Raw genomic sequence first — 25,946 nt, 5'->3', positions numbered from 1 at the left:
ATCTAAGGTACTACTTCTCAGGAATATCTCTCAATATCCCTACTGACTTGGAGGCTCCGTCACAATAATGTTAAATTATGATGGCTTAGTCAAAAGATTGAAGAGATTTGTTTTATTTAGTTCAGTGAATTTATTAGTTTTAAAAAATAGGGACTGAATGAACCAGAAATATATTTTCATGTAGTATGTAGTAATACAAATAATATACTTCTTTATTTACTTATTCTTTATTAATGTTATTATCACTGCAACACTGCTGTGCTACTAATGACGGATATTAATGAGTATAAGGTAATTTACTTTATACTTGTTTATAACACTGATATGTTGAAATATGATAAAATTGCGGGTGATATGATTTTTTAGAACCAACTAGTATAATGAACTCAGTTTTTCTTTTGATTTCTGAAAAAATTTATAATACCCCCAAATGAGCTGAAAGTTTTGATATTATATGAATATTACAGTGAAAAAATAACTAATTTCGGTATTCGAACAATATTTTTCGAAATATCCATACAATTGCAATATAAACAATTTTTAACAAAAATATAAATTAGCTCCATATTTTAAAAACTAAGATGTTTAGACGAAAAACGATTTCAACTCCTTATGAAGCATCAAATTCTACATAACTGCAAATATTTTCATCAATCGATCTTTGCTTATATTGAAGTTTAAAAAAAGTCAGAAAATAGCCAAAAATTAACCATTTTCTTGGCTACATGTTTGTAAAAAGCGAAAAAAACTATAATGCCCCCAAATGAGCTGAAAGTTTGATATTATACGAAAATTACAGTGACAAAAATCATAAAATCATCAGTTTCAGCATTCGAACAACCCAACGGGTCTCTCATAGAATAAGTACTTTGTAATTTTAAAATCGTAGCAAATTAAGATAAAAGCAAATAGCTTATTAGTGTTAATATATTAGTTTTAAAAAATATGGCTTGAATGAACCAGGAATATATGTAATAATACGAATTATATACTTCTTTATTTACTTATTCTTTGTTAAAGGTACTGTCACTGCAACACTGCTGTGCTATTAATGACTGATAATAACGAGTATAATTTACTTTATACTTGTTTGTAACACTGATATGTTAAAATATGATAAAATTGTGGGTGATATGACGTTTTAGAACCAACTAGTATAATGAACTGAGTATACTAATAGTTATCGACATAACACTTGGACTAACTATCGAGATATCGTCGATAGATCATGGTTTTAGTATCTAAAACAAACCGAAAATGCAAAATCCTCAAGTTTCATAGCTTTTATCGCCTCGAATACGTTCAACAGATCCCTACACCGTGACAATCATACTTCCACGTACCAGTACAATTATCCCGCCGGCATAGACGAAATCATCGCGCCTTAACACGATTAGAAACGGCGGAAGAACACCACGTCCCGGCCAAATCGACGCGAGGCAATCCCCGAATCCAAAAACCTCGACGAGCTCCGGGCCGGGCTATAGCCACAAAGCCTCGGTCGGAGCGTGAAAAATATGAGCGGAGCTAAATCCGAACCGACGCCGATATATTTAGACAAAACATGGAAAGAATAGGGCGGGACGTTCCCGGGGGCGGGGAGTCGGCGTTGGCGTACGAACGGACGGATGGATGGGTGGCGGCGGTGGTGGTGGGCTTGAAGAGAATCGAACGGAGGAAATGAAAACATCCGAGGGAATGTCTTATTTTCAAAAGCGCCGGGAAATCGGAACCGTGTTCGTTTCAGATTTAACATTCCATCATCGTGTGCCGATAATTTCCTTTCAGCCGGCGAGAGAAAAAGGGACACGGCCTCGATTAATCCTTTTCCGAGGAAATTATTGACGTTTTTTGATGTAGACAGTCTTTAAATGACCCATATTTTTGTTAATATGACTTCAACATCTACCAATTCTGACTAGAGATTTCAATGCACGTACAGATTCAGCCAAAACTAACTGGTAACAAGTTCTAGAAAAGTTTAGCTAAGGAAAAATTAATGACAATGGTTCATGTTTACTGTTATTTGCCTTATTAAATAACTTCGGAGTGGGTAGCACTGTATTTCAATGTCCCGTGGATCATCGCCTAACACGACAAACCCAATAACCGTTTATTCAGTGGTCTTGAATTGGGTCTTGATTAACTCTTGGCTTCGTTTGAAGTTATGCGATATACATCCAATCGCGAAGTCCAAAAAGTTTAATTCATTTAATAGCAACTGGAGCTGCTTGCGGAGTTCCAAAATAATAACGATAAATAAATATCATACCTTTCTACATCTGAGGGATAGAACTATTAAGGTAAGATAGAAACAAATATATGTATCAATTGTTGAATCTCAAACTAAATTATGCTAATCAGCTGTAAATAAAAGCCAGTTCTGGATATACTACACAATTTTACAGATGGTAGAAGGATAAAAAGAAGTAAGTCAAATCTGTATCAAAATCAAAGCTATATATATATATATATATATATATATATATATATATATATATATATATATAATATAAACGATTTCACCACCTTATTAACATTCAAATTCTACATAATTGCTGATATTTTTATCAATTGATCTCTATTCGTATTGAATTTAGAAGGAAAAGTCTGAAACTAGCCAAAAAAAACAATTTTCATGGCTATATATAGGCAAAAAAGTGAAAAAAATTTAATGCCCCCAAATGAGCTGAAAGTTTGCTATTATATGAATATTACGGTAATAACAATCATAAAATTATCAGTTTCGGTATTTGAATAATATTTTTCGAGGTATCAGTAAAATTTAAATATAAACAATTGTTTACCAAAAATAAAATAAGTTCCATATTTTAAAAACTATAATGACTGGACGAAAAACAATTTCAGCACCTTATAAAGCATCAACTTCTATATAACTACCGATATTTTCATCAGTAGAACTGCATTTATATTGAAGTTAGAGGGAAAAGTCTGAAAATGGCCAAAAATCACCAGTTTTCCTGACTGTATATACGCAAAAATTGTAAAAAAGTATAAAGGCCCCAAATCAGCTGAAAGTTTGATATTATATGAATATTACGGTGATAAAAATCATAAAATCATCAGTTTCGGTATTTGAACAATACTTTAAGAAGTATCAGTAAAAATGAAATATAAACAATAGTTTACCAAAAATAAAATAAGTTCCATATTTTAAAAACTATAATGATTGGACGAAAAACAATTTCAGCACCTTATAAAGCATCAAATTCTACATAAATACCGACATTTTCTTCAGTAGATCTGCATTTATATTGAAGTTAGAAGGAAAAGTCTGAAAATGGCCAAAAATCACCAGTTTTCCTGACTGTATATACGCAAAAACTGTAAAAAATTATAACGGCCCCAAATCAGCTGAAAGTTTGATATTATATGAACACTGCGGTGATAAAAATCATAAAATCATCAGTTTCGGTATTTGAGCAATACTTTTTCAAGGATCAGTAAAATTTAAATATAAACAATTGTTTACCAAAAATAAAATAAGTTCCATATTTTAAAAACTATAATGATTGGACGAAAAACAATTTCAGCACCTTATAAAGCATTAAATTCTATATAAATACCGATATTTTCATCAGTAGAACTGCATTTATATTGAAGTTAGAAGGAAAAGTCTGAAAATGGCAAAAAATCACCAGTTTTCCTGATACGCAAAAATTGTAAAAAAGTATAAAGGCCCCAAATCAACTGAAAGTTTGATATTATACGAATATTACGGTGATGAAAATCATAAAATCATCAGTTTCGGCATTTGAACAACACTTTTTGAAGTATCAGTAAAATTTAAATATAAACAATTGTTTACCAAAAATAAAATAAGTTTCATATTTTAAAAACTAGAATGACTGGACGAAAAACAATTTCGGCACCTTATAAAGCATCAATTCTATATGTATTCTACATAAATTTATTATATTATTTATGTATTCTACATAAATATTATTTATGTATTCTACATAAATACCGACATTTTCTTCAGTAGATCTGTATATATATATATATATATATATATATATATATATATATATATATATATATATATATAGAAATTAGAAGGAAAAGTTTGAAAATAGCCAAAAATCACCAATTTTCTTGATCCTATACATATTAAACATAGAGAATATTTAGATACATTATCTCATTTAAAAGTTGTAATTGTAAAGACAGACGTTACTACAACAAACAGATAAAATCGCTGGAACTGAAAAATTACTCTTGTCTAATTCAAATTTCAGCTCGAAACTTGCAAAATAAAACGAAAAAGACAAAAATTTCAGATCGTTTTTTTGCCTGTTCCGTAGCCCGTACACATCGCCTTCATGTCGTCTAATTTCATTCAAATGAATGCGAAACTTGAGGGGGGTGCACGGGGTGGTATCACGGCCCGACATTAAATCTGCATACTTTAAAAGTATTAAAAATCTCTACTCGCTCTATTTTTGGAGCTGCTGCCGCTGCCGCCGCCGCCGGCAGCCCTGCCGTCGCGTCGAATATAATGGTCCTAATCTGAATTTTTAATTATTTCCAGGAGCGGCCCTACGTCATGGTGAAGCAGGACGGGAATCTGACGGGCAACGCGCGATACGAGGGCTTCTGCATCGACCTGTTGAAGTGGATCGCCGGCCAGGTGGGATTCCAATACTCGATCCAGCTGGTGCCCGATCACATGTACGGCGTCTATAACCCGGAGACGAAGCAGTGGAACGGGATCGTCCGGGAATTGATCGAAAAGGTGACGAGACGCTCGCTCGAACGATATACGGAATTTTAATGGGAAAATTTACCCGGATGTTAGACTTCTTTTGCTTTTTTGTGCAAAACATTAATATGTCATAGTTCTTAGATTATTATCTTAGATTATCTAAGTTTATTAAACTGAATGAGGCCTCGTTTGTTGCATGCTACAATGAAAACAAATAATAACTGGTAAATAGAGTGAGTATTTACTTTCCACCTAAGCACAGCTAGGTACATATTACCGCCCAACAAGAATAGTGAACATTTCCTTAGCTTTGCGAGCTACTTCTTACTAATTATAGGGATACTATCAGATGGAATATTCAAGCATTTCAGTGCTGCTTATTTTTTACTCACAATGCTATTTTTATGGGCGTATTCAAGAAAAAAAAAACTAGTCACCAATATATTTTGAAGATTCTCGACAAACCACAGGCATACCAAGAACTCTTGATCGTTTTGTTTGTCAGTCAATCTCGAATATTACAAAAAGTCACCTTGGGAAGACTGACAATGGGCAATAAAACAATGCAAAATTGCGAAAAAATTGTTTGAAAAATAATAGGTAAAATATATTTTCCTACATCCTGCCGTAAAACCACACGGGGGTGCTCTATATGTTATTATTCATGACCAATTTCTGCCATATCCATAGTATATTGCTGAGGTTTATGGACAACCAATGATTCCAGCTGAAGAACTTAACGGAAAAATATTTCCTCCTTTCTTATTTCGACAATACTTATCGATGCAAACTTTGAACGCTTCCATCAACATGTCGTATGATTTACATTGCTCAAAGAGACGTGGTGATTTAGAAAAAAGATGCTGTAGTATATGCTACATCTACTTTGCATTCATCGCAAAATTGTAAAAATAGTAACGTAAGAGAAAAATCTTCACGTAATTAATGGACGTCTCTAAGCAGTCTTCACAAAAAGGTTTAAAGTGCTAAAGCCAAAATTTGCAAGCAGAAATTGTTCTCTTTTTTCGAATATCCCTGACCTGTCTACTAAACAAGATCTATCTACTTGAAACAAGATCTTACTGGTTCTTTGCATCAACATTTAATTTATAAAATTAGAAGTGACATCGGTTGATGTATGCTATAATTAAGAAGAAAAATATCCGGTAAATAGGGTGAATGTGATGGCACCTCCCACATAAGCACAGTTACGTAAATAATATCACTGCCGAGCAAGAAAAGAGAATGTTTCTTTAGCTTCGTGAGCAAAAAAAAATTAGGGCTAATAGGTTTCGATGCTGCTCAAGGTCAGCAAGTGTTATTATTATGTTATATTATCTCGATTTAGGTCCGTTCGATTTCAAGATATTCTCTAAACTCAAAAAACACTTTAGGGGCATCGTTTTCGGTTGATTGAAAACATTTAAATCAAGTCGAACAGGTTTGAAAGACTATTGTAATCGAGTGTTTCGCCTCGAAATGAATATAAGCGGTGAAAAAAGGTGTGCCGTTCAAGGAATATAATATTAAATACATTTAGATAGATTTCTATTATAACTGAAATATAATATATACGAAAAAGTAATTTCAACTGAACCAAATTAAAATAAAGCACGTTCATAATATAACTGATGTAAAGGAAAAGTTTTATTACATTTTGGAATATCTGGACACATTTTAGATTAATTTAAACCCATTACTGTTCATATTTAATAATCAGCAGCAATTCTGAAGTTGTTAGCATTTCTCCATTATTAACAGAGCATATCTATATAGATTAGGAAGAAAGAACAACCTCTAATATACGTTGATTTCTAAATGCAAAGAATCGTCATTAATTAAAAATAACGTAAACATTATCGGACTAGAAAACCGTAGCATCACGTTACATATCGAAACCAACAATACCTATAGAAAAGAGAGAAGAATCGAGAAAGAATAATCTCTTAGTATCGATGCCCCATAGGGAAAATATAAAATGCGTTTTCCTCAATGCTATTTAGGAAAAATTATTAATATTTATGTTGTATATAATGCCTTGTTCATTGAGATTAATTAATATGGTAACCACAGTCACCAAAATTACAATGTTAAAATTACCAACAACTTTAGCTGCCAGCTAAACCACAACAGATATAAAATACATATTCTTTATTTAAATCCCATAAAATACCCTTCAGAATAACACCAATGAAATCATTATAACGAATCGGGAAAACATTTAAATATTTAATTTGATTTTTTTTCGGAAAAAGGTGAAGAAGAAGGAGGTTGGGGGTGAAGAGGGTACAAAACGGAACCTTCGCCTTTTAATCAAACCTTTGGGCGACCGCCCCGCAATGCCGTCTTTAATTTTCGCATTAATTGAGGGCCGCGTCATCCCCACCAGCCCCTGCTCCCGCTTCTCCGCCCCCCATGGTGGTATTTCCATCTCAATATCATAACCTCAATTTTCTTCTTATTATTCCTCGTCGTTTTCGTGTTCTTTTCGCTGATGGTTCTTTCGTTTCTGCGCAGCGCGCCGACCTGGCCGTGGCCTCGATGACGATAAATTATGCAAGGGAGAGCGTCATCGACTTCACCAAGCCCTTTATGAACCTGGGAATCGGCATTCTTTTTAAGGTAAGTGAACCTTTTCGTTTTTTATTCGCGCGTTTAGTAAGTCGTAAGGTAAATGTGTTGCTTAAATAGTCAATGTAAAAGTTTTCAATCGGTAAATTGATCGTACTGAAGCAAAAGTTCTAGGTGTTGACCAAAAAATGTTACATCGACGTTAACACTATGAATTCTTGGTCAAAAATATAAGAAACTGTTTGTAAAAACTATTTTCAATCAATGACTACTGTTGAGATGCGGGAGAGAAAACAAGGTTGTAAATGGAATACAATTTATTTTCTCTCTTCTGTTGCTTATTTTTTACTCACAATGCTATTTTTATGGAGGTATTCAAGAAAAAAAACTAGTCACCAATATATTTTGAAGATTCTCGACAAACCACAGGCATACCAAGAACATTTGATCATTTTATTTGTCATTCAATCCCGAATATTACAAAAAGTCACCTTGGGAACAAAAGGTCTTGTTGGCAAATATCAAGTGCTTTTGGCAAAAAAAACAATGCAAAATTGCGAGAAAATTGTTTGAAAATTGACAGGTAAAATATGTTTTCCTACATCCTGCCGTGAACCCACACCGGGGTGCTCTCTATGTTATTATTCATGACCGATTTCTGCCATATCATTTCAATTTTTTCTTGGTTAGAGAAAATAAATCGATAATTTAGTCTGTAGAAATTTTTACCATGAAGAACTTTTAACTTTAACCTTAAGTCTGATTATTATTTCGAAATTGAAAGTTCAAGTAAGACTTTTTAAGAAAGTTTTCTCTTTAGACTTCTGCAGACCTAAGATATCTCAATCATGTTCCCTCAGTTTTTACTACCAGTTCAAGAAATAGAATAATTTATCAAATAAAGCAAATTTATCGAAATAAAAATCCTTTGGATTCAGATATATTGATATCTATGAAGATATCGTTATCAAAAAAAAAAAAGAATGAAGAAAATATAAGCAATTTTTATTATGCAACAATATCTCAATATTTTCTTCTTAATTTTTGCCGAATATTCAGAAGATTAACGTTGAATATAGAAAAATGTTTCGAACAATGTTTTTTGTTGAGTAGTCTTCAAACTACTGAGATGTCTTAAGAAAACTCTTCTTGTTGACTAATGATATAATAATATGACAGTAGTTCTTAAGAAAACAATATAATATCAGTCTCTGGATTTTACTCACTGGACCATTATCACAATTGGACAACGAAAGAGAAATATGTTGCATTTGTCTTAAGCATCGCATTTGAAAGACCTCCAGCTTATATACAGACTAACAGTGTCCAAGTCTCAGAGACATACAGAATGGTTAGCAAGAAAAGCATATAAAAGATTCGGATTTTAGTATTCATTATAAAATTTGAGAAGCAAAAGCTCCTGCAGCATCAATTTAGCAATTCAGTCTATTACTTTAGCAGTATATGCCACTTTCTTGTCATATGTCTCCCATCCCTGAACTCCTTCATTCCCTCTAACTAGATCCGGTTGAGATTCACAATAGCAGGCATTGCCAATATTTTTTTGTCATAAGCGAATATCAAACTGACCAATATATTTGTATCACCATCATATTTAACTCCGTCTCTACTTCTAAAAACCTTTTCTATTTGACAGTACTGTACTATCATTTCCATAATACATGAAGTTTACTGATATATACTACCATAAAATAAAATTATAACGTTCAAATTTCTTGGAAGTTAGACTGCATAGAAGAGCGTTAAGAATAAAAATATTTTAGGGGTGTTAAGTATGTACTACATGATGGATGTTTGTCTGAGAGTATCCAAAATGATATTTCCTTATTCACTGTTAATATTCTCAGTTGAGTAAGTATTTTCGATAAATATAATTAATAGTTTTTCCATTTAACAATTTTCTTGAGACCACCACGAAAAAGTGACTTAGACACGTTTACGTCGACCTCTAAAAGCCCAAGTACAACGACAGTCCCCAAGGTCTACTGACCCCATTTTACTAGAGGTGTAAAAATTTGATTTAGTGGAGACAGTGTCTGGAAAACTTTTCCCGTCGTATATCATTAAGAAAAAAAGCCTAAGAGGTAATAAAAGTTTTCGCTTTTTGTTTTATTTGTAGCTCAATTATAACTGCCTCTTTTTCTCCATCGGAAAAGGCACGACCGAAAGAAAATTAGATCGAATCAGTCGTTAGAAGGCAACGGAGAAAAAAGATTTATGAGAAGTTCTGCGTCTACGGTCCTCGGTTGTCCTTTGGAGTCACCGTAGATATATAGTGCACAGTTAAAAGTTAATTCAGTCAGTGGAAGGGAAGATTTTATGGCGCATAATTTCTGATCATACTATTTCTTAATTTTCAGTTTCATGTTGTTTTGTGTGCTCACATATCCTGTATATTCCTGATTATAACAAATGATATAGATATTTAACTACTCCTTCTAACTTCTAATTAATATAAAATAATGCAAAATGACACAAAATCAACAATTCTGCCACTGCAGAACAGAACTGATATTTCTGGGCGAAAAACTGAACCGAAATATATTTACAAGCCATTTTTAACGTCTTCATCTTTACACCTTTACAGATAAGTTTTCAGAAAATGTATCAGATGGTAATGTGACGACGTATTCACACCCGTTCGTCAAAGAGATCTCGTCTTTATTATAATACTAGTTCGAATAACGTTATTGACACTAACAATGAAACTAATTGTAACATATTACAATATGACACCTGTAGGTATGAAGGTCTTCAAGTGCGATATTTAAATTCTGATGTTCATCTTCGAGATTATATTAGAAATTACGCTATTCACTGGAAATGCCACACCCAGTCACCATTGCTGTAATGATGTGTGATTGTGATCATTTGGAGACGTCTACTGAACCAATTATGAACAAATTTCTCACAAACTAATGAGAAATTTTGGATGGAAGACATTAGTTAACGTCGCAGGGTGCAATCTAAAAAATAGGGGACTAACTAGATTGTCGGTAATAGTTAGGATTAGAGATCAGAATGAGATTATATAAAAAATATGCTTCTAGTGCTTTTTTTTATATGATTGAGTTAGCCTAGAAGAAGAAAAAAATTGCTTAGCTATATTCTTGGACATAGCGGAAACGTTCGATAAAGCCTGATACAATGGACACTTGTACATACCCAATTAAATATTACCGAAACAATACATTGTACTCTTCAATTTCTACATCTCAGCCAAGATGATTAAAAATAAAAAACAAGAAGGTTACTCAACAATTAAAGAAACCAAAGCAGTAGTAACAAGAAATAAAAGAGTCCACTCGTATGCTAACACCAAAGTGCTGCAACTCTTGTATAACACAGAACTAGGATGCAGATTAAAGACAACCAAACTGTGTAATCTTGTGTAGTGGTGTAGTGAAATGCACTAATTGGCAAAAACACTGAAAAGTGGCACTTTCCACAAAAGTGGTTTATTAGATAATATGTAAGGACCAATGACTTTTCCTAGATAAATACTTAATTTTAGGTCGTAGAGTAGAGGTTTAAAAGTTTTAAATTTTAGAAACGAATTGTAAGTTAATCAGCAATGACTAGTGATGATATATTAATTTAAAAAAAATATAAATCCTGTATATATTATGTTTGAGTGACATTTATGGAGACTTGCCGGGTTAAAAAAATACAAATGTAATTTACTGAATGTCCCAGTATGGCATAATGGACGAGCCAAATGGAGAATTATCGCTTTGTTTCGACTTTATAGCCGTGCAGTTTGTTAATATATTAAGCTCCCAGGAACAGTTACTTGTCGAGACACTGCAACGAAAAGAACACCCCCCCTCCCCCGTCGTTTCTTCGCGGAATACCCAGCCCCGCGCCACTCTCCAGTAAACGCTCGAGCGCCTACACATGACCGGGGGGAAATTATAAACGAATTATAAAAAACGAAACCCCGTTCCCGTGTCTAGTTCGCGCCGGTGTCGACGTTTCGGGCGGCCCGGCCGCTCATCCCCAGGGGAGTCGTATTAATTACGGCGCCAAGTGAAATAATAACGAGTAAAGGGTTATGGGACTAGTCGCGGATCGTAAGCGCCGTCAACTGGGTGGAATTTATGCGCTTTTTCGGCGCGGCGCAATTGAATGTTTCCCCGGATCGTGTTTCGAATTAATTTTCCGGTAGTTTTTCCGGGGATGAATTACGGCGCGACGGTCCGCGGTCGGGAAGTGGCAATTGCCGGGAGGGCGACGTATAAGGGTGGCGTTATCGGGCCGTTAGCGTCGGGACCCGGTTCTTCGAGATGTCGGAGTTAAGTGTGCGCTTTGTTCCCGCGTCGTTGTCGTCGACCGACTTATTTTTGTTATTTATAGAACGGAGAATTACCGTATCCTCGTGAAATTCGACGAATAGGGCTCGGATTTTAATGACACCCAGGTCAAATTACGATTATTCAGAGTAAAGAGTCATATATAGTTCATTTTTAGAGATATACGTCCTTGAGTCTAACATGGACAAGAAGAAAGACATTTAGTAACAGATGGCTGCATATCTCTTATTAATATTTATTGAAATCCTTGATTCAATTAATAAAATAACAATGAACCGCTGATTCAACAGGGTTAATTAATAATTAATTCATCCTGAAGGATATCAGTGATTCACGAAACATATGTCAATTAATTCCTTCAGCATTCACTATTTTACTTGAGATAAAATTAACTGTATCTTAGCTACATATATAACAACAATTATTTTGAGAGTTACAATATAATACATATGGTTGATGGTTGATTTTCCTGGTGCAATGTCCGGAAACTCGGCATCGAGCCTAGTTCTTGCTTCAAATTTATTTTTTCCCTTCAAAAATCAGTATTTTACCAACACACGAAGTTCCTTTTTATACATTTTTTTCACAATAACAAAAGTTGCTTCAAAAAACGCTATAATTTACAAACATCCACAATATATACAAGCATCTTTTGAGTGTTAGGACTAACTAAAAACCGTATGGATTTAATTCTAGTAGCGCCATCTATGTGTCAGGTTTGGGACTTGAAAAAAAAACAAAATTGCTTTTTTCCCAATCCATTATTAATGAAAATAGAACGTAGACCACCAGGAGCTTTATATCACTAATATTTAACTTAAACAAGTTTTACAGCCGTAAAGTCATAAACTCGATTCATATTTGATACCGTGAAGAACCCTCTAACTTTTTTCCCTTATCCAGAAAATTAATTTTAACAAATCTTCGAGGTAAAACTTCCCCGAAATTAATTAAAAAAAGGAAAAAACGCCGACCGGTTTAAGCGGGACCTCCCCCTAAGGCCGCAACACACACACTAAACAAACGCCATAAATCCCCCTACTTCCGACCCCTCCTAATTCCGAATCATAAATTCAACAGTCTCAAGCAACAAATCAACCGATGTTAGGACACGCGCAAATAAAACATAAATTAATTAGGCGGCAGCGAAGAAGTAACACTGACTAGAATTCACCTGCGCTTGTGTAAATACCAACTCGGAAAGGCCGGAGACGACTTCGAGTAGATTAAGGGCCAGGGAGAGGTCGCGGGGGGCGTCTACAGTGGGGACTGCGACGGTGAGGCGGGAGAGGTGGGAGGGAAGAACCGTTGCATTTTATTCGAACCGTCGGGATAATTTAAATTTCCCTCTATAACGTTAAGATAATTCGAATAGTTTTGGCTTTAAGTTGGTAGAATAATGAAAACGGCGAGAATAGTTCGGGTCGTAAAATATGGGTTTTAAAATATATGTAGAGATACGCTAATAATAATAAATATTTACTGATTCATGAAATAATGATACCATTCATACTTTTCTTCAACAACTTCTCTGAAACCTAGCTGGAACGTTGAGATTCTCGAAATTCCTTACAAGTTATTAAAACGGCATTTGTTTCACTGTATAATAGTAATCAATAGTAATCAATAATAATAGTAATCAATAAAACTAGTGAACGAATCAACCATATTCTCTCAGTATATATAATTTTTAATATATAAAAAAATAAAAAACTAATTATAGTGGTACAGCTAAGTGAAGTTTGGGCAAAACTATCGCAGCTGAAGCTATAAGGCGACAAAAGGTAGAGAGAAGACATAATTCAAAGTGTAAGGCCGCCAAAGGCTGTGAACACATTGAACGCCCAAAAAAGGTTGTTACCGATGAAAATATATAAAAAATCCTCAAAATGATTTTGAATTGCCGTAAATTGAAATTGAATGAAATAGCAGACACTCTAAAGATATCAACTGAACGTGTACATCATGTCATTCACGAATATTAATGTATGAGAAAGTTCTGTGCGAAGTGGGTGCTGCTCGAACTTTTGACCAAAAACAACGACGAGTTGATGATTCGAAGCAGTGTTTGAAGATGATCAAGCGTAATAAATCCGAGTTCTTGCCTCGATATGTGACAATGGATGAAACATGGCTCCATCATTTCACTCCGAAGTCGAATCGACAGTCATCCGAGTGGAATGTACACGATGAACCCTGAAAACGGCCACATTTGAAGAAAAAGAAAGTGGTGCTTCACCAACACACTGCACCGTGTCACAAGTCAGTAAAAACGATGGCAAAAATCCATGAATTGGGCTTCGAATTGCTTCCTCATCCACCGTGTTCTCCAGATATGGCTTTCAGCGACTATTTCCTATTCTCAGATCTCAAAAGAATGCTTGCTGGGAAGATATTTTCTCGAATTAAGAGGTGATCGCCGAACCTGAGGCTTATTTTGAAGCAAAGGACAAATCGTACTACAAAAATGGTATCGAAAACTTGGAGGGTCGCTATAATGAGTTTATCACCCTTGAAGGGAATTATGTTGAATAAAAAGAAACTAATTTTGCTAAAATTATGTTTTATTATGGTAGGCTGGAGATTTTTCAATTGACCTGCTATAATATCGGATAGAGAGAGAAGAACCCTGATTTATTTACACCAGTCGAATATGATGACCTGCTACGATTAACTTAACTTATCGACCCCGGCGAAACCAAAACTTTCTGCTGAATTAATTTTACTAATTCCTGTTAGGCGAGCTTCGGATATTCGGTCAAAGAAAATTGCGGAACTTTCCAGAACCGTTTTACCTTTAAATTAGCCGGTAATAAGAAACCGGTTGATTGGTTTCGGCTAGTTGGGGAAATAAACAGGCCGAAACTTGGCCGGGCACTAATCAATAAGATTAGTCGGTGGGGTGTTCTGATGCTAATAAGAACTAGGACCGAAGATATACGATACTTATCAAGAAATAATAGAGTTTCTGTATGTTTAAATCCTTATAATGTTGTTGGATGTTAGGTTTTTTTATGCCCTTCAGATATTCGTTAGTGTTCTTCTTAAATTTGCTGTCGAAGGCCACCAAATATTTCCTAAACGCATAGTGAATCTGCTCCATCAGTTCCCAAGTGTCGGTTTTAGTTTTAACCATTTAAAACTGGTAATTTTGATATCAATGATAACTTGAAAGGCAAAAAAATGTCGAAGAAAATGAAGTGCAAGACTTACTGGCCTCCTTACTGGTGTCACATTGATGTGAAAAAGCTGATAGTCGGTCCTATACAAGTGTTTTTAACGCCCCCTTGACCGTTTTTACTTTAGGAGACAGATAGCTATAGTGCTGTAAAACCACTTTATAGTATCTTCGGGCACATTCTAGAAATTTCTCGATCAATGCGTTGTAAAAATTAATCATTTGTTGTCGGTAATGATCGCTATTAACTCTTCCACCAGATTTCAACAGTTTATAATTCACCACGCCACTCTGGTCCCGCCAAACCCAGAGCATTGACTTGCAACAAAAAAAGGTCTGGTCTTGGAGTCGATCGGCCGGCTTCGACTGGTGATAAACATTATTTTTGCGCTTAGAGTATTAAAAATAATTCCACTTTTCATCACCTGTCCCTATTCGATGCAGAAATGACTTCCAATCATAGCCTTGAACCAACATTTCACAGACGACTTTTCGATTTGCCATTTGCCTCTCACTCAATTGATGTGGCACCCATTTTTCAAGACTTTCCTCATTGCTCGTAATCGGTCGGTAATCATTTCTTGAGCCACATTTAATCGGGTTTGAGTTGGGTCTTCATCCAGTAGCTCTTGCAGTTTCGCATCTTCAAAATTTTTCGGTCTATCAAAACGAAATTCTTTATCTTGCACATCGAAATCATCAATTTTGCGTTTTCAAAACCACGTCTCGCATGTGTTTAAGATTAGAACATACTGACAGTAAGTTTCTACAAGCAAACGATGACTTCCAATGGCTTTTTTCTTTTCATTAAATAAGAAAAGTAATGCGTGCCGCAAATGCACATTTTCAGCCAAATATAATATGTACAGCTTACGCTAGATATCAGTAGAATAAAATGGTATATGTGTTAAATCAAAACGTTGCATACTTAAGTTAATGACTTCCCGGTACACCTGGTAAATAAAATCGAAAAACTCTTTATCTATGGACAATAAAAGCGGGACCTACGGTCAAAGGTACCAAATTTTAATCTTTATAAAATGCTAAACTATTTCTAGAGATAATCTTCTCGAAAATATCGAGCTAAAGAAATCCCCGACTATGTGAAACCTGTACATTACGGTAGAGCAGAGGCAGCTAAAAGGATTGCCGCTACGTACAGATACCGCTAAAAATATTACTGGAAGCAATACCGCGCCAAATTAACGTCAACAAGTTAATGGTGAGATTTCTTATGATGATTTAATGATGTAGAGAAACCCTTCACGTATCGGAGTGTGGCACTAGGGGGAGGGAGTGGCTGAAAGCCCGCTCGTATATTAAATGATGTATTTAGCAGGAATACTTCGTTAATTAGGATGTTTCAGAGGTAGATTGCTGGAGGGGGCGTTTTTGAGCAACCCCGAGAAGGGCGAGTATGCTTAAATTAATACTGACATAATTTTCGAGGAGGGGCTGGGTGTAATTGAAAGCACTTCTGGAGCAGTGGAAGACGAAAAAGGTATTATTCTTTTATAGATTTCAAATTTTCCTTTAACATTAACTGAATAGCAACGAATGAAATAGCAATGAAATTAAATTTTGAATATTGCAGTGTTTTTACTTACCGCTTAATCAGTCTGTGTTTGCTAATGAATTGTGGAAGTCTTAGCAGAAACTGAGAGAATATTGAGATATAATAACATATTTCATTATTACAAACACACACATAAAATTGATCAACATAAAATGGGAATCACCGACATATACATAAAAATACTTTATCACAAACCGAAATCTAAATCCTTCGTTAATTTTGTGAAAGGTAAGTGCAATTGGCTGTTATAATATGACGTATGGTTGTGTCTGCCACAGTTCATGTAAGCACAGGAGATATAACCGGTTCTAAGAAGTACTATCTATAAGACTATTGTGTGACATGTAAGGTTTAGTTCATTATGCACGCCAATTTTTTTTTGGTTCGTCATTTCTTCCGGGTTCTCTTCATGTTGCTTTAAATGCTTTTCGTACTTGGTTTCAGATTTTTGGTAGGAGTCCTAGCAGCCCCCTTTTATATTTTTAATAATAGTGAACTATTTCTGGTGGTACTATGACAATTAAATTGGGAAGATATATCGCCATGTATATTACTAATTTTACTTAATACCGCTTGCCAGCCAACATAAAATCGTATTTATTCCCAAGTGTCTTAAGTATAAACCTACTTTTCGATGAAGTTACATTTTATTTGTACTCTTTTGAAGAATCACTTTTAATTCTACATTTATTTTTCTATTGTTCTAATCAAAATTATATAGTTCATTGAAAGGAAAAAAAACGTGCAAAGGAAACAGAACAAAATTACAAAGGTTTAAAAATTGGTAAGCAGGTCCAGTTCCACCCGCCTTATTTACCATTCGTTGCCCTTTCACTTGTTACTTAATCATATTTATAACATGACCGACTTTCTTTTATCAGGACTCCTAGAGAACCTCGTAAAAACTGTATTTTTTCAATAATACTTCCCAATGTAAGTCTTAGCAGAAATTGAGAGAATATTGAGATATAATAATATATTTCATTATTTCAAACACACACATAAAAAGTGATCAACATAAAATGGGAATCACCGACATATACATAAAAATACTTTATCACAAACCGAAATCTAAATCCTTCGTTAATTTTGTGAAAGCTAAGTGCAATTGGCTGTTATAATATGACGTATGGTTGTGTCTGCCACAGTTCATTTAAGCACAGCAGTCATAGTTCATTATGCACGCCATTTTTTTTGGTTCGTCATTTCTTCCGGTTTCTCTTCATGTTGCTTTAAATGCTTTTCGTACTTGGTTTCAGATTTTAGTAGGAGTCCTAGCAGCTCCCTTTTACATTTTTACTAATAGTGAACTATTTCTGGTGGTACTATGTCAATTAAATTGGGAAGATACTATATCTTGCCAGCCAACATAAAATCGTATTTATTCCCAAGTTTCTTAAGTATAAACCAACTTTTCGATGAAGTTACATTTTATTTGTACTCTTTTGAAGAATCACTATTAATTCAACATTTATTTTTCTATTGTTCCAATCAAAATTATATACTTCATTGAAAGGAAGAAAACGTGCAAAGGAAACAGAACAAAATTACAAAGATTTAAAAATTGGTAAGCAGGTCCAGTTCCACCCGCCTTATTTACTAATCGTTGCCCTTTCACTTGTTACTTAATCATATCAATAACATGACCGACTTTCTTTTATCAGGACTCCTAGAGAACCTCGTAAAAACTGTATTTTTTCAATAATACTTCCCAATGTAAGTCTTAGCAGAAATTGAGAGAATATTGAGATATAATAACATGTTTCATTATTACGTACATACACATAAAAAGTGATCAACATAAAATGGGAATCACCGACATATACATAAAAATACTTTATCACAAACCGAAATCTAAATTCTTCGTTAATTTTGTGAAACGTAACTGCGGTTGGCTGTTATAATATGACGTATGGTTGTGTCTGCCACAGTTCATTTAAGCACGGCTGTCATAGTTCATTATACACGCCATTTTTTTTTTGGTTCGTCATTTCTTCCGGTTTTTCTTCATGTTGCTTTAAATGCTTTTCGTACTTGGTTTCAGATTTTAGTAGGAGTCCTAGCAGCTCCCTTTTATATTTCTAATAATAGTGAACTATTTCTGGTGGTACTATGTCAATTAAATTGGGAAGATTATATCGCCATGTATATTACTAATTTAACTTAATACCGCTTGCCAGCCAACATAAAATCGTATTTACTCCCAAGTTTTTTAAGTATAAACTTACTTTTCGATGAAGTTACATTTTATTTGTACTCTTTTGAAGAATCACTATTAATTCTACATTTATTTTTCTATTGTTCTTATCAAAACTATATACTTCATTGAAAGGAAAAAAACGTGCAAATGAAACAGAACAAAATTACAAAGGTTTAAAAATTGGTAAGCAGGTCCAGTTCCACCAGCCTTATTTACCAATCGTTGCCCTTTCACTTGTTGCTTAATTATATCCTAGAAAACCTCGTCAAAAATGTATTTTTTCAATAATACTTCCCAGTGTAACAATACACACGATTTCTCACAATAGACCTTAGAACTTTTAATGTACACCCTTAGAATTACTTTACAATCTTTATATTTGTTTTGGAGTTCAATATCCCTAAAACTTCCGGGTTGTTTTTTTCCCGCTTTTGTCGGAAAAACTTTGCATTGCCGAACAGGAAACCTCAGAATAAGAAAACCGATCCCCGACAAGTTTACACCCACCACCGAAACAAAACCGGAAGAATTAACAAGCCGTCCCGTCGCGCAGTTCCCCCTACCGCTAATTAGGGGGGCCAAATTAGAGTGCGCCGACTTTAAAATTGCCAATTGACCCTTTCGGACCTATTTGTATTGACCAGCGGGATCTGAATAATTGGGATTTCTGGGGCATCCGGCGGGCTATAGTCGACGAAGGGCCGAACCGTGATTCTCATCGATCTGTTTTCGGGCGGGGGGAAACACCCAAAAGCGTTTCAATCGCGGAAATTGGCCGGAATTAATTAGGTTATTGTCGGAAAAAGAAACATTTTAATTAATGTACCAAATAAATTCATTCGTATATCGATCAATACAAATATCGATTCTCCACGTCCCTTACTTATTTCATTAACGTAAAACTTTCCTTCTCTGGTAAAGCTCTGTTTATTGAAAGGAAAACTGCGAAGAGAAACTTTGACAGTTCTCTTTTCACGGCCCGTTTTAATCCATCAAGAATATTGTAGAAAAAAATAACACAGGCCTGAGCTCACACACAACAATGAATAAATCGGAGTATCTGATTACGCGATGTTTTCTATTTGTTAAGTTCTCAAAATACACATAAGAGATAAAAAAAGAAAATATAGATAGACGATAAGATTAATGAAACAAATTAAACAGTAATCTTAAATTAGAAACCATTCAATATCTGTTTTAGGTTGGAATTTTCCCAGGATAAAGGAAAATTGCTCAATTCTCAGATCCAGAGCTGGGCAAAATACATGTTTTGCTTTAATTAAAATACAAATTACAAAATATAATCTCGTATGTATTTAAAGTCCGTAGTATAAAATACAAAACAGTATTTTAACAATTGTTATTTAAAATACAAAATACAAGTTATAAAATAGAGTCAGATTTTAAATTATATAAATAGAATAGTTCTATTATATTCATCCAGTCCAGTACATCACTCAATAAAATTAGAATTTTAAATGTACTATCGGACAGACATAGGCTCGATGTGGAATAAATAAAACCTGTTAAAGAAAACAACCTTTATATAGGCCCTGATGACCCCAAACGTGCACTATAGGTGTTGTATAAACCATATTTTTATAGTAGAGTAACCTTCAAGGATGATAAATATTTTTCTGTAATCGTTTTTGAAGCCTCCATTTTTTGCTGTCTGTGGTTAATTATTGTCCCTGATAGCAAAAACAATAAAATCATCATGTTCTTTATTAGTGCTGTTGTTTCTGTTACTTTCAAGCATTATCTCAGACTTTTACTGCGGAATGAATAAAACCTGGTAAAGAAAACAATCTTTCTAATACTTCTATAGATCCTGATAAGCAAAAACTTGTTTTATATTGTACGAACATATTTTATAGCGTTCAAAGATGGTTGGCCTTTTGCTTTTATTGTTTAGGAAGCTAACTTAATTTTTCATCTCGTGATTGATCGCTATCTCAGTTCAGTAAGTAATAAAATCATCTTTAATATCATTATTACTCCTATTTGTCCTAATATTGTCAATTAACGTATTTTGTAACAGGAATGTTATTTCAGCATGGCAGTTTAAAAACGTATAAAATCTTCATTTTAAGCTCTCTCTTAGTTGTGCTACACTAACAGTAAAATGCCTGAGATTGCAGTCCTGCAATCGATCTAACCTTGTTCTTACAGCTGTTAAAATACGCAGAAGTTTACTACAATCACAATTGTTGCCCTCAATGTATATAATCTAAAGCTGCAGCATATGGTTTCAGGTATGGTCAAGAACGTCTTAATCCTACCTAACTTATTAAAAGAGTCATTTAATATTATATTACTTCTCATAATTTGTAGTATAGAATCGCAAAGAAAATTCTATCTTGTGGCACAAAGCCAAATTAACTGATGTCCAAGACAGTCTATTATGATTTAAGCCGATTTGGGCAGAATGATAATGGTATTTTCTATAATTTGAAATGTCAATAACAAATTATATTTTTAAGAACAAATTCAACTTGAAATTGCAAATATGTATTCCTATATCAATTACTTATTTTAATCACAAGTAACTCAAACGTTGCCCGTCCAATACAATACGCGCTTTAACTTAATTGTATTTATATACAAATTTTCGGAGTTTTTCATCAAACAACATGGATTCGGAGTCGTTTTTCCCCCCAAACGGCAGCACAAACCGAGCGGTTACACTCACACGAACAAAAAAAATCATTAAAACCGAAACGTATCTTGTATATGCCTCTCGGTCCGCCATTTGTTACTCTAATTAAAATATAAAACCGACCAAATTAGGAGGGTAAGTGCGAGCGAGAGGGTTTTTGTTCCGTGCGGACGGGGGCAGCACCGTAAAAATATTCGAAATTAAATAAACGATGCGGTTTTGCTTTTAATGTCGGCCGGTTCTCGCTGAGGCTAAAAACGAGAAAATGACGGGGTAAAAGCCATTTTATTATCGTGTCGGATAATTTCCATATTTTTTTCCTAAACCCCCTCCACCCAACGAAAGGGTAAGAAACTTTTAAAATTTCATAATTAGCCAGAGTGGTCGCTTTTCTACCGCTTTGCGGAAAACATTAATCCCAGTATAGGATCGCTGTTCCTGTTTCAATCGAGTCATTTATATTACTGAGCAAAGAGATTCATATCTCTTTTTATTCATAGAATTCTGATGGAAGTGTTGTACTGTGGAAAAGTATAAACTTGTTATGTGTGAAAACATCTTTTATTTTAGTGGTCTACCAGAAGAATCTACATTCTCTATCTGCATGTGCAAGCCTATTTTGGAGCCTTCGGTAACACAACCCAATAATAAAACTACTTTTTCAATAATTCGATAATCCTTTAACTAGATACCCCAGCTCTCGAAACTTGATCCTCCGCCTGCAGAAAAATATTACCCTGGTCACCATAGATTCTTCCAGTACCGTTCCAATACAACAACAGCCCCCTTCATCGTGGAAACCTAAATTGGACAACCCCTCAAGGATTCTTACATCTCCCACACCAAACCTTTTAAAAAACAGTCGCCCAAAAAACTATAAAACAATAGACACATCAGAGAACTGTCCATCATTATGTATGATGAGAAATATCCCGAATATACAATTATATACATGGGCAGATCAAATAAGGAAAAGTTCGTCGGTATAGCATATACTTGCCAACTTGACGGCAACCAGTTTAGTCCACCCAAAACTACTAGTATCTTAACGGCAGAATTCTACGGTCTTAAAGATGCCGCTAATTTCAACGGACTCAATGAGATTACTAGAAGTCATCGAATCTTTTTACCCTCGCCACCCGTTGTAAACATCCACCTTCTGGAAATAACAACTGACAACAGAAATCCTCTCTTCTTATGGCTTCACTCGCCTTAGGTTCGGTCATTGTAACTTGAGCCACAAAAAAAACTTACTATCCAGAGAACTATCACCTATTGGCTCTAAGTGTGAAGCCATAATTACCGTCAAACACATCTTTCTGAAATGTATAAACAATAAAGAATATATAGAGATAGGCTGAACATTGGAAACAATCCTTTCACCATGCAATTTGGAAACTTTGATATAATGTATAATATCAATAAATATATAAGATCTAATACTGTATAATATACGCTTCAAAAAACTGTAAATATAAGTTATATGACTTAAATATACGTGCTAAAAACCCTTAATGGCCTACTGGTCAAAAGTTATTATTGTTCATATAGCTAATACTTGGGTTATTTGTTTTGCTGACTAAAACCAACAATAAAAAGCGAACCGAACTACTAATTTCTCAGATTTTGAATATTTCAACACAAAAAGCATGTTTCGAATGTGTATTATTACATAATACAAACATTGTATATTATATAGAAATATTGTGTATAAATCCATTGTCTGTTGCTCATTTTGTACATAAGAAGGAAGCTTACGAAAATATTATTAAATGTTATAGAAAATTAGTTGTATGTAAATCGTGATTGACTGCTGTGAAGATAGTTATATATTTAATAATTTGCATGCCACTTGCAGGCATACAATCTGTTCTTAAAGCTTTACTAAATAATTGACATTATTTTTATAACTATCTTGAATATTACAAGTGATAAACCTATTGGCTATATATTTTACAGATACCAACCAGCCAACCAACAAGACTATTTAGCTTCATGAACCCTTTGGCTGTGGAAATATGGATCTACGTATTGGCCGCTTACTTGCTAGTATCCTTTACACTCTTCGTAATGGCTCGATTCTCACCTTACGAATGGAATAACCCCCACCCCTGTCACCAGGACTCCGACATCGTCGAGAATCAATTCTCGGTATCGAACAGCTTCTGGTTCATAACCGGTACATTCCTGCGACAGGGTTCCGGCTTGAACCCAAAGGTGCTTTTCTTTTATATCACAGGAGGCAGAAAAACACTCTGGACTCTACACAGTTTGAGTCATCCTGAAGGCGAACCTTTCCTACACGGTTGTTAAGTCAAAACGCGTGAAACATAATGTAAAATATTTTCAGGTGTACCCCAAAACGCCACAACAACTGTTTCTGTTCTTGCAGCCGCTCGGGATGGAAGTTTGGTTGCTGGTGTTGGCGGGTTATCTGCTGGTCACTTTAACCATGTGGATTGTCTCGTTTCTCTCGCCCAAAGAATGGAACCCGATGGAGATTTGCGTTGACTGTTACATGAAGGAGAACTGTGAGGATTTGGTTGATTTGGACGGTTATTTGGTGAGGGCGAACAGCGATTTATCATCGGGGATTGGTAGCGATATTGATCCAGAAGATAGTTCAAGAGAAGGTGATATATCAGGACAAACAGTGTTTTAATTTTTTTTAATCTGTCAAAATGACTTCATATTCTTTATAAAGTATTTTTCATACCGATTGGGAGATAGCAATTAGTTAGGTCTGTCCTCAAAATTTCATAGTCACTGTTCATCCAGTATAGCTAACAATTAATTTTTCAGAATTGTTCGCTACAAAAGAAGCATAATACTGGAAAAGATATGATAATATATTTCTTCCTATATAGTAACACTCAGTCTAATGTTTTAGTCATAAATAGATTTAGAAAATCTCAGAGTAGATACGTCTCAAGATAAAATCGAAAATTATTGGGAATTAGCCGTGGCAAACAATGATCTGACCGATGACTTCAATGATTCTAAAATAAATACATTTTTTCTCAAAAGCAAATAGACCGAACTAATATATAGTCAATATAAAACATTATTTGTCAATGAATCACCTAATAATATCTAACATATCGATGGTTTAGAACTTCATGCCGATGAGAACGACCTTTTCGTTAAGCCCGAAAATCCGAATCGCTATCCAGAAGGCAGCTACGTCACTCTTGGTACGTTGGAGAACAAATTCACCATGATCAACAGTCTTTGGTTCACTATAGGGAGCCTGACACAGCAGGCCACCGATCTAAACCCAAAGGTACAACGTCGATATCGTAGAAAACTGCTTCCGAGGTCCTTTGTATTTGTACAAGTTGTAACGCTAGATGTACAGAGTGTTCTTCTCCCCTAATGCCCGATTTTAACATTTAATGCAATAATAGTAATGATGTTTGTTCTCCTCCAGGCTACGTCAACCAGAATAGTGGGCGGTATATGGTGGTTCTTCACATTGATCATCATTTCGTCTTATACGGCAAATTTGGCGGCGTTTTTAACAGTGGAAAGGATGATCACACCAATCGAGAGTGCTCAGGATTTGGCAGAACAGACCGAAATATTCTATGGTACTCTCGAAGGAGGTTCAACAATGACTTTTTTTAGGGTAAGATTATATAAAATTTGTATCAGTGAAGATTAGAGAATACTTTAGATGTGGACTCTTGAAAAAAATATTTAAAGGCATTTGTAAATATATTATAATTATATAAGGGGCCTGCATGTATTCTAATCATTTTTCACTACAAAAAGGCATTTATTGAGGAGATTTGGTACAATAGTAATTAATCAAAATATTGTCCGTTGGTTTAATACATATTTTTCTTATATGTATGGAAACGCAACGTGGACATAATATGTTGACAATAGTGTATCTTTCACAATTCTTGCAATGTGTGTCGAGTGTCGAGAAGACGACTTTGCATCTGCTTTATTTGTCATTTAATTTTGTTCAATTATCGACAGCTGATATATGCATAAACACCTTTCTCATCTCACCATATGCGCAGCAAAACTGTATAGTTTTCCTAGAGTAATTCACGGCAAACCCAAATGTCTTGGGAGTTTTAATAGGGTATTTGATTAACAAGTTTTCGAGCTTGTTTCGACTTGCAATAGAAATGTAAAGGGAAGACTATTATGTGAAATCTACAGAGAGGAAATATAGGGAGTTATGAGTTTAAAATATAATCAGAGAAACATGGGTGACATAATAAGAAATTTTAAAAAAACATAAAATAATATATCACGTAATGAACGAATACCAAATAAACAACAAAACATAATAGAAAAAGGTACAGTGAACCAAATACTCAACAAAAAGAGCAAACAAAATTACGAAGATTTTAGCAATTCTAAAAATAGTAAAAAAATATTAACCTGCTGTTCAATAGTTTATATTTCAATATATAAACCCCCCAACTTTATGAGTTCACGATATTACCAAGTTCTCAAAGAGCTTAAAATGGTTAGAGATAAAAATATCTCGAATCTAGCCACCAGTAAAAAACGATAATCGACACTAAACAGAGTCTTCTATGTTTAATTTCCCGAAACAACCAAGCGACATATGTTACGAAATGCTTGTCGGTATTATTCTTGACAAAAATTCATTACAGACCACGGACGTTCCACGTCCTCGAGAAAACACGGACACAGAGACTGACGGTTGGATTTAATT

General features: G+C 34.6%; 1 protein-coding gene across 1 annotated transcript in view; it reads left to right on the top strand.

Moving 5' to 3' along the window:
- LOC143203592 (glutamate receptor ionotropic, kainate 2) overlaps positions 1 to 25,946 on the top strand; it is a 309,747-nt gene that overhangs the window by 269,011 nt on the left and 14,790 nt on the right. The window contains exons 10-13 of the mRNA XM_076415804.1: positions 4,553 to 4,756; positions 7,244 to 7,348; positions 23,204 to 23,461; positions 24,675 to 24,872. Of these exons, the coding sequence (XP_076271919.1) occupies positions 4,553 to 4,756; positions 7,244 to 7,348; positions 23,204 to 23,461; positions 24,675 to 24,872 (765 nt within the window). The remainder of the gene's footprint in view (positions 1 to 4,552; positions 4,757 to 7,243; positions 7,349 to 23,203; positions 23,462 to 24,674; positions 24,873 to 25,946) is intronic.

Source organism: Rhynchophorus ferrugineus, unplaced genomic scaffold (genome assembly GCF_030347505.1).
Source record: "Rhynchophorus ferrugineus isolate W39M unplaced genomic scaffold, kcgeb_rfMv2 rfM10, whole genome shotgun sequence".
In the NCBI taxonomy this organism is placed as follows: Eukaryota; Metazoa; Arthropoda; class Insecta; order Coleoptera; family Curculionidae; genus Rhynchophorus; species Rhynchophorus ferrugineus.
This window is presented reverse-complemented; position numbering and strand designations above follow the sequence as displayed.